Source organism: Anomaloglossus baeobatrachus, chromosome 3, assembly GCF_048569485.1.
Source record: "Anomaloglossus baeobatrachus isolate aAnoBae1 chromosome 3, aAnoBae1.hap1, whole genome shotgun sequence".
Taxonomy (NCBI): Eukaryota; Metazoa; Chordata; class Amphibia; order Anura; family Aromobatidae; genus Anomaloglossus; species Anomaloglossus baeobatrachus.
The window spans coordinates 394,981,244-394,996,066 of NC_134355.1; the positions used below are offsets into that span (position 1 = coordinate 394,981,244).

At 42.0% G+C, this 14,823-nt stretch overlaps 1 protein-coding gene across 2 annotated transcripts in view; it reads left to right on the top strand.

Annotated features, from left to right (window-relative positions):
* Positions 1–14,823, top strand: part of LMBRD1 (LMBR1 domain containing 1) — a 298,140-nt gene that overhangs the window by 136,040 nt on the left and 147,277 nt on the right. For both annotated transcript variants that reach the window (XM_075338441.1, XM_075338442.1), the window contains one exon: positions 3,243–3,316. In XM_075338441.1, the coding sequence (XP_075194556.1) occupies positions 3,243–3,316 (74 nt within the window). The remainder of the gene's footprint in view (positions 1–3,242; positions 3,317–14,823) is intronic.

Consider the following 14,823-nt stretch of genomic DNA (forward strand, 5'->3'; position numbering starts at 1 on the left):
AGGAGAGATCAGAACAAGTATTTTTTTTTTTTTTATTTAATTTATTGTGAGGCAAGATGAAGGCATGACACTTCTGGCATAGTTTTTCATGTTTTCACTTTTTGTTTCACAATTCACAGTGTACAATAAATGATAATATAGTTTTAAAGTATAGATCATTATGAATGTGGTAATGCCAGATATGTCGTTTTTGAAGGTGCCTTTTTTTTCCAGTTTACAATTAAAGTGGACCTTTCATCATATTTTCATGTTGAGCTCAACAAACATAGTAATAGTCGCTGCAGAGTGGAATAGAATTCTTCTTTTAAAACTTTTCACCTTTTTATAGCTGTAATATTGGCAATCAAAATATTTGGCACATAATGAGTTAGCACCTGTTTTAATTCAAGTGGGCGTTATCAGATAGTTTTCATTGTGAACCTGTGCATAAGCTGGAAAAACATTCAAAGGAAAGAACATTCACCCACCATAGCTTACAGCAGGTTTTTCAGTGTGTGTGATATAATGATCCTGGTCTAACCTCCTGCATGATTAGAAAGCATAGATGACTAACACTTTTCAAATGAGGTCTCTCAGGGGGGAATAGCAGCGCAGCTGAATTTAGCAGTGTCACATTACAAATACTTCTATCAGCTCTACTTCTCTCCTATCACGGTCATCTCTGCTGTAGTGCCCCTGCCACCACAGTACCTGTCTGGAGAAGTCAGTATTCAGATTTGTGTCTTTTGTGATCAACTTGTAATCACCCTACTCTGCTGTCACTACAGATTATATAGTGCCATTCTGATCTCACTAAAAAACAATTACAAGTTGCTTGAGAATAATAAACATTAGTGTGATTACATTTCACCCACTCAGAAACCTACTCTAAGCTTTTGTGTGTTCTTATTTATTTTGAGAGTTGCTGTCTGCTTATAAATGGTCAGTGTCATACAGGGAGAAGTAGTATACACCTCCAGTGAAAACGGTCTGATAACACCTACTTGGACTTGAAGGAAATTTGTCAGTGGGCACAACCCTCCTAAGCCATCTATATGGTAATATTTGTCATAGAAAGTTGAATATAGTGGAACCTCACTTAACGAGTAACCCACTTAACGAGAATTTCGCTTAACAAGCAAAGCTTTCTGTAAATTTGTAACTCGGTTTACGAGAAAGCTTTGCTGTACGAGCAAAATACTCACCGCACACACTTCCGGTTTCGTACATCCACCGCGCTTTGACCCGCACTTGCAGTCCACACAAACACACACAAGCATGCGCAAACACACACACACACACACACACACACACACACACACACACACACACACACACACACACGAGCACACACACACACGAGCACACACATACATACAGTATTATGCTCACCTTACCTTCCTTTCCATCGCCGGCCTCATGGCTCTTGTAGTCCGCCGGTACATCGCGACGAACTACAAGACCCAGGAGGCCGGCGATGGAACGGAAGGTAAGGTGAGCATATTATGTGTACCTTCAGTTCCATCCCCGGCTTCCTGGGTCCTGTAGTTTGCCGCTGTGCATCGGCAACCATAGCGACGAAGCAGGAGCTTCCTCTGTCATCGCCACTCAAAGGCAACGTGCTGGCCAATCAGAGGCAAGCGGCTCCTGCCTTTGACGTCAGCGTTCTGGCAGCGGAAGTTCCTCCCTCGTCGTTATGGTAACCCGATACACAGCCCGTACCGGAGAACAGCAAGTCCCAGGAAACCGGCGATGGAACGGAACGGAAGGTAAGGTAAGCATAATGTGTCCGTGCGTGCGTGCATGTGTTTGTGTGAGTTTGTGCATGTTTGTACGTGTGTGGAATGGCACAATATGGCACCAGGATGGGACATTTAACAAGTTGTGGAACAAACATTGCAATGATTTCCTATGGGAAATCTTGCTTTGCTGAACGAGTAACTTGGTTAACAAGCACACTCCCAGAACGGATTGTTCTCGTTAACCAAGGTTCCACTGTAATATGAGGGTGAACTGTTAAAATCAAAGGACTGGACACCAATCTCTCTGAGGCTCTGTCTTTAGTGTTTAATTTAAAGAGACGTTGTCTCGTTTTTTTATTTTTGTATTAATAATAGTGATTATAGAATGACATTTTTAATACAAAATTAAATTCATTTTTTGTTTTTAGTTTTTATTTAATTCTATTTTTACTGAAACACTGGGGGCTGCCATCTTGGAGTAATGACCGTTACTCCAAATACGACAGCTCTCTGTGCATTGACTCTGATGGACAGACTCCAACCCTATACTTAACAATGAAAGCTACCTCGGCTCATCTGACATTGATGGCCATAAAGTGGTGAGGTTAAAAACATGACTAATACATGTCCTTTCTCTTTGATTCATATCCGGTGTTGGCTCTAAAATGCAATAAAAAAACAAAAACATCTCACAAAAATGGTCCTTAAACAAGATCCGAACTATTCCCAAGGTTCTCCAAATCAATTTACCTCTATGAAGGGTTAACGTAACTGACAACCTCTTAGTGTAGATTAGATAAACACATATGCCATTACTTCTTGTTCAGCTGCTTAGAAGAAGCACAGCTGTTTCACAATCCCGACATGGAGAAAGCCGCCATAATTGCTGCTCCCAGAGGATTTTCCAAGCTCTAGGTGTATTGTTTTTTACTTTTATTTCATATTTTCAGCAGCTCTTCTTTGATTTTATTGTCCGATTGACCCATTTGTAGGCTCACCACCTCTCCAGACGCCAGCCTTCCCTAGTATGTAAATAAAGGCAATATTCCTGGAGCCATGTCCGGCTCTTTTTCCAGTTCTCCTTCAGTTCCTTACATTGCTTATTGCACGCAGCCTGCTCATTGGTATGGACATGGAATAATTCACATGTAGATCTCGGTAAAGAATAATATCCGTGTATATCCAATGCCACAAATGTATTTTCTCTTTAGTTTTGTACAAAATGTCATCTACATTATGGGATTTTTTTTCTTCTATTTAGACAGATGGGTTTTGTTTTTTGTTTTTTTGTTTTTTTGTTTTTTTTTTTTTTTAGTATTTCTTTGCCGGCCATATGCGGACCAGTACTAGTATATTTGCTTTCTGCTTCGTATAAAACAGAGATGTCTGTTGTATGTAAATAATTGTTGAAAGGATTGCATGATGCTTGTAATTTGGAACAGCAATAACACTAGCAAAAAATAATCTATTATGTTATTTTCATGAAAGAGTTGTCACCACATAAGACAAATTGTTTTTCAGATGGTTTGGATGGCTTGTCATTTTCCATCAGCTCCTTGACCTTGATAGGAATGTTGGCTGCAATCACCTACACAGTAAGTTTGTCTTAATTTCTTATTTTCTGTCCTGAAGCCCATATATATTCTATTTATATTCCATTGTTATATATGTTATATATATATATATATATATATATATATATATATATATATATATATATATATATATATATATATATATATATATATATATATATATATATATATATATATATATATATATATATATTAATATAATATATATATATATATATAATATATATATATATATATATTTACTAGCTGTACTACCTGGCTTCGCCCGAGTTAATAACTGTTGTTAACAAAATAGAATGTATTAACAAAAAATTATTCTGCACACAAAAACCACAAAACAAATAGAAATGTAATTATTAAAAGGCAAAAACTAAGCTAATAGAAGCATTTCACAACATATATTTCAACACCACAGATATTCCACACAGATTTAACTAAATTGGCCAAGTAATGTGCTCCGTCTGTCTCTTTCCCCGTCTGTCTCTTTCCCCGTGTCCCCACCGACATCTTATTACCTCACATATAAGCTTCTTATACTATGAATGTCTTTTGTTCCTATAGCAACCAATCACCGCTCCTACAAATAACCTGTAGTTCCAGGCTCCATTTACTTTAATGGAGGCATGTTTTTTGGAGAGTAAAGCGCGGGGTTAAATTTTCCTGTCAAAACATAGTCTACGACGTTCCCTGGGTCACATGAGGTGTCTGTGCAAAATTTCGTGATTGTAAATGCGACGGTGTGGATACACTTTTCGTTTCACTTTTTCCCCAATATGTAGACAGGGGCAAAATTGATTGGTAAATTGGAACGCGCGGGGTTAAAATTTCGCCTCACAACATAGCCTATGACGCTCTCGGGGTCCAGACGTGTGAGTGTGCAAAATTTTGTGGCTGTAGCTGCGACGGTACAGATGCCAATCCCGGACACACGCACACACCACACACACACACGCACACATTCGGCTTTATATATTAGATCTATCTAATCTCAAAATTGCTTTTTTTTCCTGATTTGGACTATTACACTTATCAAATTTAAGCTACCTATCTTGAAGTTTTTCTATAATATTTTTTTATTAGTCTTCTCTGAGGTGTTCTTTAAAGGGAACCTGTCCTTAACTGTCTAAAGCTGCTAATATACTATTCCATTTTCCTCATCCTGGATTATATGGGCTATTACGTGGCACAATAATAGAATTCTTTTAACTTTAGAACGCATACCTGGGGCCTCGCAGGCCTGCTAGGTTACTTGTTTTCTATTGTAGATTTCTATGGTTGCGCATTATAGGGTTAATATGCTTTCCTGCCGATCTACAGGGCGTCACTACCCCGAGATTTGTGATCATTTTTAGACTGTCCCAAATTTTAGTTTTTTCAAGGTTTGCAACTTATTTTTTTTTTGTGTAAGGGTACTTTCACACTTGCGTTGTTTTCCTTCCGTGTCAATCCGCCCTTTTGGAAACCAGCGGAATCAGTTAACAGATTCTGCTGTTTCCCATAGACATGTATGGATGTCGGATTGTGCCAAAAGGACCTGTGTTGCTTCCGCTGGGCGACGCTCCGTTGCTTCTGCCCAGCGGGAGGAACGCAGCATGTAACGTTTTTTTGGAGCAGCGGAATCCTTAGGATTTCACTACGCATGCTCTCTGGCTCCCTGCACCCGTAACCAAAGTAAATATCGGGTAACCAAGCAAAGTGCTTTGCCTAGTTACCCGATATTTACCCTGGTTATGTGTGCAGGGAGCCCGACACTCAGCTCCGCCCCCTCCCGCACTCCACTCCGCATGTGTGTGTGTGTGTGTGTATATGTATATATATATATATATATATATATATTATACACACACACAAACACACACACACACCTGTCCTCAGCGCCATGGCCCCGCTCGGCTCCACCCACCCTGCACTCCGTCCCCCCTGCACACATTCAGCTGATCACCCGGCGACCGGCTGCTGGGAGCGATCAGCTGATCACCCGGCAACCGGCTGCTGGGAGCGATCAGCTGATCACCCGTCTACCGGCTGCTGGGAGCGATCAGCGGATCGACCGGCTGCTGGGAGCGATCAGCTGATCACCCGGCGTCCAGCTGCTGGGAGCGATCAGCTGATCACCCGGCGACCGGCTGCTGGGAGCGATCAGCTGATCACCCGGCGGCCGGGTGATCAGCTGATCGTTCACAATAGTCTGCCGCCGGTGAAACTGTTAAATAAAAATAAAAAATAAAAAAAGTTGATTCCGTTGTTTTGTACAATTTGTTGTGCCACTAAAAGCAACACATCCGTTGCATCAGTCACACAACGCAATGAAACTGATACTGTTCACGCAAGTGTGAACCTAGCCTAAGACTTCATAAGTTTTTAAATGTTTATTGACAAATGGATAAAGTTTATGTAAAGACTCCATATTTACAGTGTTTTCCTTTTATTTTTGAAGACTTCTGGATATCGAGTTTTGGGCCAAATCCTGACTCATGACAACCTATTGTTACCTAAACAGTTCTTGGAATTTATCTAAATTGCTGTGTTTTTGTCTGTTCACCAACTTTTTGAGGATTGTCCATAGGCTGTTATTGGTACTGAGATCTGGTAATTTCATAGCCATGAACCCAAAGTTTCAATGTTTTGTTCACTGAGCCACTTGATCATGATTTTTTGTTTTGTGACATGGTCTACATCATGCCAGAAAAAGGATTATTAATCACCAAATTACTCTTTGCTTGTTAGTGGAAGTTGCTCTTGATGGATGATTATTGGATAGCATTCTTTACTCTTGACAGTGTTCTTGGGCAAAATTGTGAACGATACCATTCCCTTAGATGAAAAGCAACTTCACACTTGAATTGTCCCAGGATACTTTTTTTTTTTACATGACACAATGCTCATGGTAATTTAATCAAAGATTGGGCATTGGTCTTCTTTCTGACATACAGGACTCATTGTAGCACTCACTTTTTGTCTATGGGCTATAATTCTTCTAGCTCTCTGCAGTCAAATTCCTGTACTTCCTGCAGACTGATTTTCTGTAGAAAGTACATGGAATACTCTGTTGGGGACTGGGAAAAAGTTATTTTGTCCGAGTAAGCCCCTTTCAGACCCCTTTGGGACATCTGGAAGAAGGATTGTCCAAAGAAGTCAAAGGTGATCTCTATGAGTTTGCTTTCATACCAATAATATAGCATCTTGAGACCATTCATGGGTAGAGATGCTTTTTGGCGTCACTTGCGATGTCGTAGTGTGTAAATCCTAGATGATACGATGAACGAGCGCAAAAGCGTCGTTATCGTATCATCGGTGCAGGTTCCGACATTTCCATAATGCCGGTGCCGCGACAGGTACGATGTTGTTCCTCGTTCCTGCGGCAGCATACATCGCTGTGTGTGAAGCCGCAGGAACGAGGAACATCTCCTTACCTGCCGCCAGCGGCTATACGGAAGGAAGGATGGGTGGGATGTTTACATCCTGCTCATCTCCGCCCCTCCGCCGCTATTGGCTGCCTGCCGTGTGACGTCGCTGTGACGCTGCACGACCAGCCCCCTTAGGAAGGAGGCGGGTCACCGGCCAAAGCGACGGTCGCAGGGCAGGTGAGTGCATGTGAAGCTGGCTTAGCGATAATGTTCGCTACGCCAGCAATCACAAGATATCGTACCTGCGACAGGGGCGGGGAACTATCGCGTGCGACATCGCAGCATCGGCTTGTGATGTCGCAACATGCAAAGCCCGCCTAAGGCTATGTGCGCACGTTGCGTATTTGCATGCAGTTACACGGTGATCTGCACCGCAGCGTAACTGCATGCGTCCTGCGTTCCCACCACAATCTATGAAGATTATGCAGGAGACGTGCGCACGTGGCGTATTAGAGTGCAGCGCTTTGGCTGCTGCCCAAAGCGCGCGTTCTAAGAAGTGACATGTCACTTATTCCGTGCACTCTGCATGCATCCCCCGCTCTGTCTATGGGAGGGGCTGCACTCAGAGCGCATGGAATCGACTTTTGTTTTTTTTATTACGGACTCTTCTGCAGCGATTTGAAGCGCACGTGTGCTGTTCAAATCGCTGGAGAAATTTCTGCAGGTACAGAACGCTACGTTCGCACATAGCCTTATGAGTAAAGAATTGTCTTTTAATATCCTCCAAAAGCAAATTCTTCCAACAATCTATGAGTAATTTGGTGATGTACAATGATCCAACATAATGGAGGTCGTGTCATAAGGCAAAAGTTATTTGGTGAACAAAACATAGAAATTTTGGTTCCATACCTAGGAAACTGATATCCAGAATATCATTGCAAACTACAGAAGTCTTGAAAAACAAAGGTTAGCTCTGTAAATAATAGTCTTTGCATTAAATCACCCCTCCAGCATTTTTTTTTCCTCTTCCAAAACTGTAGTGATGATTTAAACCCAAATCCTCTGCCCCCTGTCTTATACTCACCCTCCAGCGTTTTCACCTTTTTTTTTTTTTGCTGGCCCTCTGATCCCACGGTGCCATCTTGTGACTGTACCTTCTAACTGTCCGGAAGTCAGATGCTATGTTGCTAAGCTCTCAGTATAAATCTATGAGAGTCAGAACAAGGCTCTAATAGACTTACATTGAGTTGTGATCTCTGGTATGCTCTATTAAACACTGGAGCTGCCGGCAGGTCACAAAGCGCGGTAGACCTACGGGAGAGATACTGAAAACAGATGAACATACCGGAGGGTGAGTATAAGACCAAAGGCAGCGGACGTATATTTAAAGCATCAATCTAGTGGTGAAATAAAAAACAACCGGAGAGTGAGTATAAGACCAGGGGCAGGGGACTTAGGGGTACTTTACACGCTGCGACATCACTAGCATCGGCTAGCGATATCCAGCACGATAGCACCCGCCCCCGTCGCACATGCGATATGTGGTGATTGCTGCCGTAGCAAACATTATCGCTACGGCAGCTTCACACGCACATACCTGTTCGGCGACGTCGCTGTGACTGCCGAACAATCCCTCCTTCAAGGGAAGGTGCGTTCGGCCTCTCAGCAACGTCACCGCGACGTCACCAATTGGCCGCCCAATAGAAGCGAAGGGGCGGAGATGAGCGGGACATAACATCCCGCCCACAGCATTCCCGTCGGGACGCAGGTAAGGAGATGTTTGTCGTTCCTGTGAGTTTACACACAGCGATGTTTGGAGCTGCAGGAACGACAAACAGCATCGTACCGGCAGCAGTAATGCTATTATGGAAATGAACGACGTGATACAGATCAGCGATATTGTACGCTTCTGTGCTCGTTCATTGTTCCATCTAGGATTTACACTCTGCGATGTCACTACCGGCGCCGGATGTGCGGCACTAACGACGTGACCCCGACGATATATCGGTAGCGATGTCGCAACGTGTAAAGTACCCCTAAGATTTAAAGTATTAATCTAGCGGTGAAATAACAAATAGTGCTGGAGTGGTGCTTTAACTTAATGTATTTGTCAATTAAAGTTTAAAAATGTCTGTAATGCTTTTAATCGTACATCCGTAACCATAGGAACATCTGACTAAATGATCTAAAAACTTTGTTAAAGACAATATTTTTGAACCAAAAAAAACAACCTCTACTCAAAATAATGTGTTGCAAAGTGTGCACAGTACCAATATTCCAAGCTGTACTATTGAAAATGAGATTTTTGGCAAAAAAATGCAATTTTTCGAGCTGCCACGTCACGGCAAATCTCTCGAGGCAGTCCTACACTAAAATATTTTTATTTAAAGTGTGCCATGCGGCCTCAAATATGCAAAAATAGAACTGCACAGCACGTACCTGGTGCTCTTCAGTCCCGTCTCCATGACTGATTCATGGTTGTGGGCGGGACAGGCCCAAGCACATTTTTGAACTAGTCTTTGGTCTCAAAGTTAATATTTGTTTATTAAGAACTATCTCCGTGCAAGGCCATATAATATCTCAATTGGGGTTCACTAAAAAAGAACATTATCTGACTTTTTTAGGTCGAAATTTAAATGAGTAAATCATTGCTCTTTAAATGGAACTATGCCCCTCTAATTCAGAATCCCTGGACTGACCTCGGCAAATTGGCGTCCTCCTACCTATCCTGGTTGAGATGTGTGAATTCTATAAAAATAGTAACACTACAATGTTTTTTGTACCTATTTAGATCTCTGCCTATAGTAATCCCTAGTAAGACCTTCTCAGATATTCACTCAGTAATTTCTGAGTATGTTTGACACAATAAATGGCCTAGGATATCGCAACGGAAAGTTTTATCATAGGCGAAAAGGAGGAGTATCACTTCCCAATCTCTCCCTATATTACAAATAGCACCGTTATCTACAGTCTCATCTTCGTATGGGCAGCCCAGATGGATATACACATTGAAACGTCCCTCGTTGTACCATACTCTGTCTCGGGAGTTAATGTGGTCGACAGGTCAGCTACCTTCTAATTTAGCTGCTCTCACGCCATATACTTCTCACTCCCTCTCATTGTGGCGTGAACTCAGATTTCAATTTAAAATACAATCCAATCCTTCCCCTCTATTGACGTTACTTAATAACCCGGTGTTTACTCCAGGGTTAGATCCAAATTGCATTAAATTGTGGAAACGTAAAGGAAGAACTACCATGAAACACCTTTGGACATCTACTAACTCAGTTGTCACTAGGCAAGATTTTATACAGAAACATAACCTCCTATTGGGAGAAATGATGTGTATTAATCAGGTTCTACATTTTGCCAAGACACTCTACTAGCAGAATGCTTCACCACCGACTGCATTTGACAAAATGTGCCTATATGACCCTTTTGGCAGAGGGATTATCTCAGTACTATATTCTATATTGAATCTTCCCCCGGCGGGGGAGAAATTAAGGTATATGGAGCAATGGGAAAGTGATCTCGGATTCACTATGTCCATTGACAAATGGAATAGATGCTGTGATGTTTTATCCAAAGGTAGTAATCAGACATCACTCACTGAGACATCGTTAAAAGTCCTACATAGAGCTTATTATGTTCCGGTAAAGTTAGATAAAATATATCCTGATGTCACGATCCAGGATACACTATATCAATAGCAACAGCGCTGCTACGCCTGCAAACCCTGTGTACAATCCTCAAGGCACCTTCTTCTATGCATTAGTGCTACAGTGCACCTCATCTTTCATCCTCCAGATACCCACTATACAGTGACTCCAGACTAAGACCCAGGCGGGTCGAAACGTCTGATTGCATAGTCGCAATTCCTTATTTAATAAAATTTGTCACATTTTGCATCACATATATCGAGTGCAGTGAATTAGTTTGGGATTTGATACTAGGGTCCTTGACCCAATTTTCACTTGCACCATCATCATAAATCTGAGTGCAGACCATCGTTCTTTCTACTATCCTAAGGATAGGCCGTCACCCTAAAAGTAGTGGACAACCTCTTTTAAGGCCCTGTGTGAACGTTGCGAATATTACCACGGAATTGCCGTGGATTTAGCTGAAGGAATGCTGCCGAAAATGTTTATAACCTTTCTGCAGTCATTCTCCAGCAAATGGGGATTAAAAAATGCTGTGCGTACACTGCGTTTTTTGTCCCTGCGGGTTTTGCCGCCTAATTTCCGCTGCGGAATTAATGTGCATGTCACTTCTTTTCCGCAGCTACCTGCTGTTTTTAGCCATAGATAATGGTAAAAAACCGCAGGGAACAACCTGCGGAAAAAACGTGGCAAACCATGGTAAAACCGCATGTGGTTTACGGGTGCTGTTTGCTGCGGTTTTTTACCACAGGTGCGGTAATCATTCAGAGGCTGTGGAATTTTCTTAAGAAAATTCCATTTTCTATTGTGCACAGGGCCCAACAATCAGTTCTAGAAGTTGATCTGTTGGTGAAAACGTTAAAGGGAATCTGTCACCAGATTTTTGCTTCCTCATCTGAGAGCAGCATAGTGTAGGGGCAGAGGCCCTTATTCCAGCAATGTGTCACTTATTAAGCTGTTTGCTGTCATTTTGATAAAATCAATGTTTTCTCTGCTACAGATCTAGCAGTTATACAGAGCTAATGAATATGCTGGACTACCTGACAACAGTACAAGTAGTCCTCTAATAATAATCTCCTGCTGATTAAACAGTGAAGTTATCAAAGCTACACTAAGCAGCCCAGTAAGTGACAAATCGCTGGAATCAGGATCTCTGCCTCTACATTATGCTGCTCACAGATTAGGTGGCAAAAACCTGGTGACAGATTCCCTTTTAAGGCCCTTGTAGATTTTGATTAGACAAATTGTGATTGTTGACAACTAGGACATCTCTAAAATGGTAGGTCTTCTGTTATGATTCATGTTTGTAACTATTACAAGAGAACACAACCACTGAACCATCAACAGCTTTATGGGTGTATCCACAGCTTATTAAAGTGGTTCTCCAGAGATAATAAGTTATCACTTATCCACAGAATTGGTGATAACATGCAGATTGGTGGGAGTCCAACTACTAGGACCTGCAATGATGTTCAGACCAGGGAGCTCTTATTCTGAAATTATACTTTTATCCCTGTTACAAAATGGAGCAACAGGTGTCACACCCGACCACCACTGTATGCGTTCTGTTCTCTAGGGCTGCTTGGCACACACATGAGGAATGAAGGGACAGCAGGTTACACATGCGTACTTCCACTCCATTCTAAATGTGATTTAAAGTTCTTCGTTTGTTGGAACCCCACAGATCAGTTTGTCACATATCCGGTGAATAGGTAATAACTTGTTCTCGTGAGTCAACACCTTTAAATGTGCTACATGACATAGCAGAAGTTGCTAAAAAAAAAAGTAAATAGGTGTCTGAAAACACAGTGTATCACAGCTTGCTGCATATATTGCATTTGTACTTTCTACTGTATATTAGTTGAAGATGATGATCATAGATGATGTGGATGCTTCGTTTCAACATGTCAGAGTGGCCATAATAATGCTCACTGACCAAAAACTTCTACATTGGGAAGGAGAACATCAGTACTAAACCTTGAAGCAATGGATGAACGTGGTCTGCTCTGGCTTATTTCTTTTTAGGTCAAGTGGACAACCGGGTGCGTGTCCTTCACTTACCATATAAAAAATGGGCTCTATGGGAAGAAACATGCTGTGTGCAATGTCCAGCTGAAAAACCTTTTGATTTTGTCATTCATGTGGATGTTACTTTACTTTTTACCACCTACCTAAACATGGAATAAGATTCCCTGTCGCTCTGAAAAACATTTATTCAACAGTGGTCTCAGGAACATGATAAAGTTCAAAGTGTTTTGTCTACTAAATTCCACGATTATCAATGTGATCAATAATCTGTGGGATTTGTTAGAAAACCTAAGGGCGGCTTTGCACACTACGACATCGCAGGTGCGATGTCGGTGGGGTCAAATCGAAAGCGACGCACATCCGGCGTCACTTGCGATGTCGTAGTGTGTAAATCCTAGATGATACGATTAACGAGCGCAAAAGCGTCGTTATCGTATCATCGTTGCAAGCTCCGACTTTTCCATAATTTTGCTGAAGCGATGGTACGATGCTGTTCCTCGTTCCTGCGGCAGCACACATCGCTGTGTGTTACGCCGCAGGAGCGAGGAACTTCACCTTACCTGCCGCCGGCGGCTCTACGGAAGGAAGGAAGTGGGCGGGATGTTTACATCCTGCTCATCTCCGCCCCTCCGCCGCTATTGGCCGCCTGCCGTGTGACGTCGCTATGACACCGCACGCCCCGCCCCCTTAGGAAGGAGGCGGGTCGCCGGCCAGAGCGACGGTCGCAGGGCAGGTAAGTGCATGTGAAGCTGGCGTAGCGATAATTTTCGCTACGCCAGCTATCACACGATATCGTACTTGCGACGGGGGCGGGGACTATTGCGTGCGACATCGCAGCATCGGCTTGCGATGTCGCAACGTGCAAAGCCCGCCTAAGTCTGATCCATAGATGTTCTACCCCGCACTTACGAGATCTGAAGGATCTGCTGCTAAATACCATAGGAGACTATTGAAGGTCTTGTGGATTTTCCCAGAGTGGTTAGAATAGTTTTGGTGAAACCTTCAAAATATGAGATTTAATGTTATGGCTGTTCTCACTTGGTATTTTTAAGTTTTATGTGTTTGTGTTGTACGTTGCTTTTTTCACATATATCTTTTAATATGAATGACAATGCTGCTCGAATTCACTGAATAATTACTCCGCTGATGCCCAATGATAACACATTGGCAAAGGTTTGGCAGGGTCATTTAGGATTTGCTTAATACATTTTCTGCAAATGTAAAAGTTGCTCTTGAATATTGCTCTTTTCTTGCTATCTTACTCCTTTTTACCATACGTCTTTTTATTTTGAAACATTTTAATTTTGTGGTATCTTTTATTAAAATGTTCACTAGGGGGCAGTGTTATTCAATTTATGCTCAGAATCGTGACCATTCTCTGTTTCCCAAACAGCAAAGCAGAAAATGAGCTTTTTTTTTTCGTATGCCATTATTGCAATATTTATTATAACATTTACGTCTGTATTCTTTAACTCCTTCATTGTAAATTGCCTCTGTGAAAGAGCAAAGTGTGGCTGTTTTCTCATACATGGCACACGATGAACAGACATATATTACTGTGTAGATCTGCTGTGAAAAGTCATATATCATTATTACATATCTCTACATGTGGTTTTTTTTTTTTTTTTATGTAATCTGTTGAATGCATACTGACATGCCTTAACATAAGGGGGTGGTTCTCATCTTTTAAAGTAACAGGACCTCATAGTGAACCTCATAATAAATGGGTTGTGTGAGGCTGGCTTCTATACACAGCCGGGTGGACAGGAGAAACTTCAGCGCCAAACGCTGACAGTGATGCAGGTTTAGTGGGGTCCCAAAGCTTGGACCCCAATTATCATTAAGTGATCATATACCCTAGTGATAGGCCATCTTATTTTAAGATTGATTACCCTTTAAAACCCACACAGTCCAAATGAGGGACATTATTCAATATTAGTCAATGGCAATGTCAAGGGTCATATTAGACAGAAATTTAGAGGGAATCTGCCCCCCCCCCTCCACCAATTCATTATAGCTCTATACAGTGATACAGTGGTCTTTGCCCTATAAAATTCCATTGAACACTGTAGCTGTTAGTGGTACAGTGCCCAAAAAAGTACTTTTATTAGTCTGCGCTCAAATGAGGAGGCTTCGTTGCACCCTTGGACTGGCCAAGAGTTCAGTGCACCATTATGCTACCTCAATTTGTATTTCAATGGCTTTGCACCATTTCTGATTGGCAATTCTTGTTTTCCAAAGCGAGCACTATGTGAACTCAGCCCAAATGTGTGAGAATGCGAACTCCTCTTTGCAGACGCTGTTCGGTCCACTAAGGCTGCTTTCACACATCCGGTTTTTCCTGTGCGGCACAATCCGGCGCTTTGCAGAAAAAGCGCAACCGTTTTTTGTTGTTTTTTTTTTTTTTTTTGCCGCCGGTTGCGGTTTTTTTGCATAGACTTTCATTAGTGCCGGATTGTGCTGCATGGGCTTG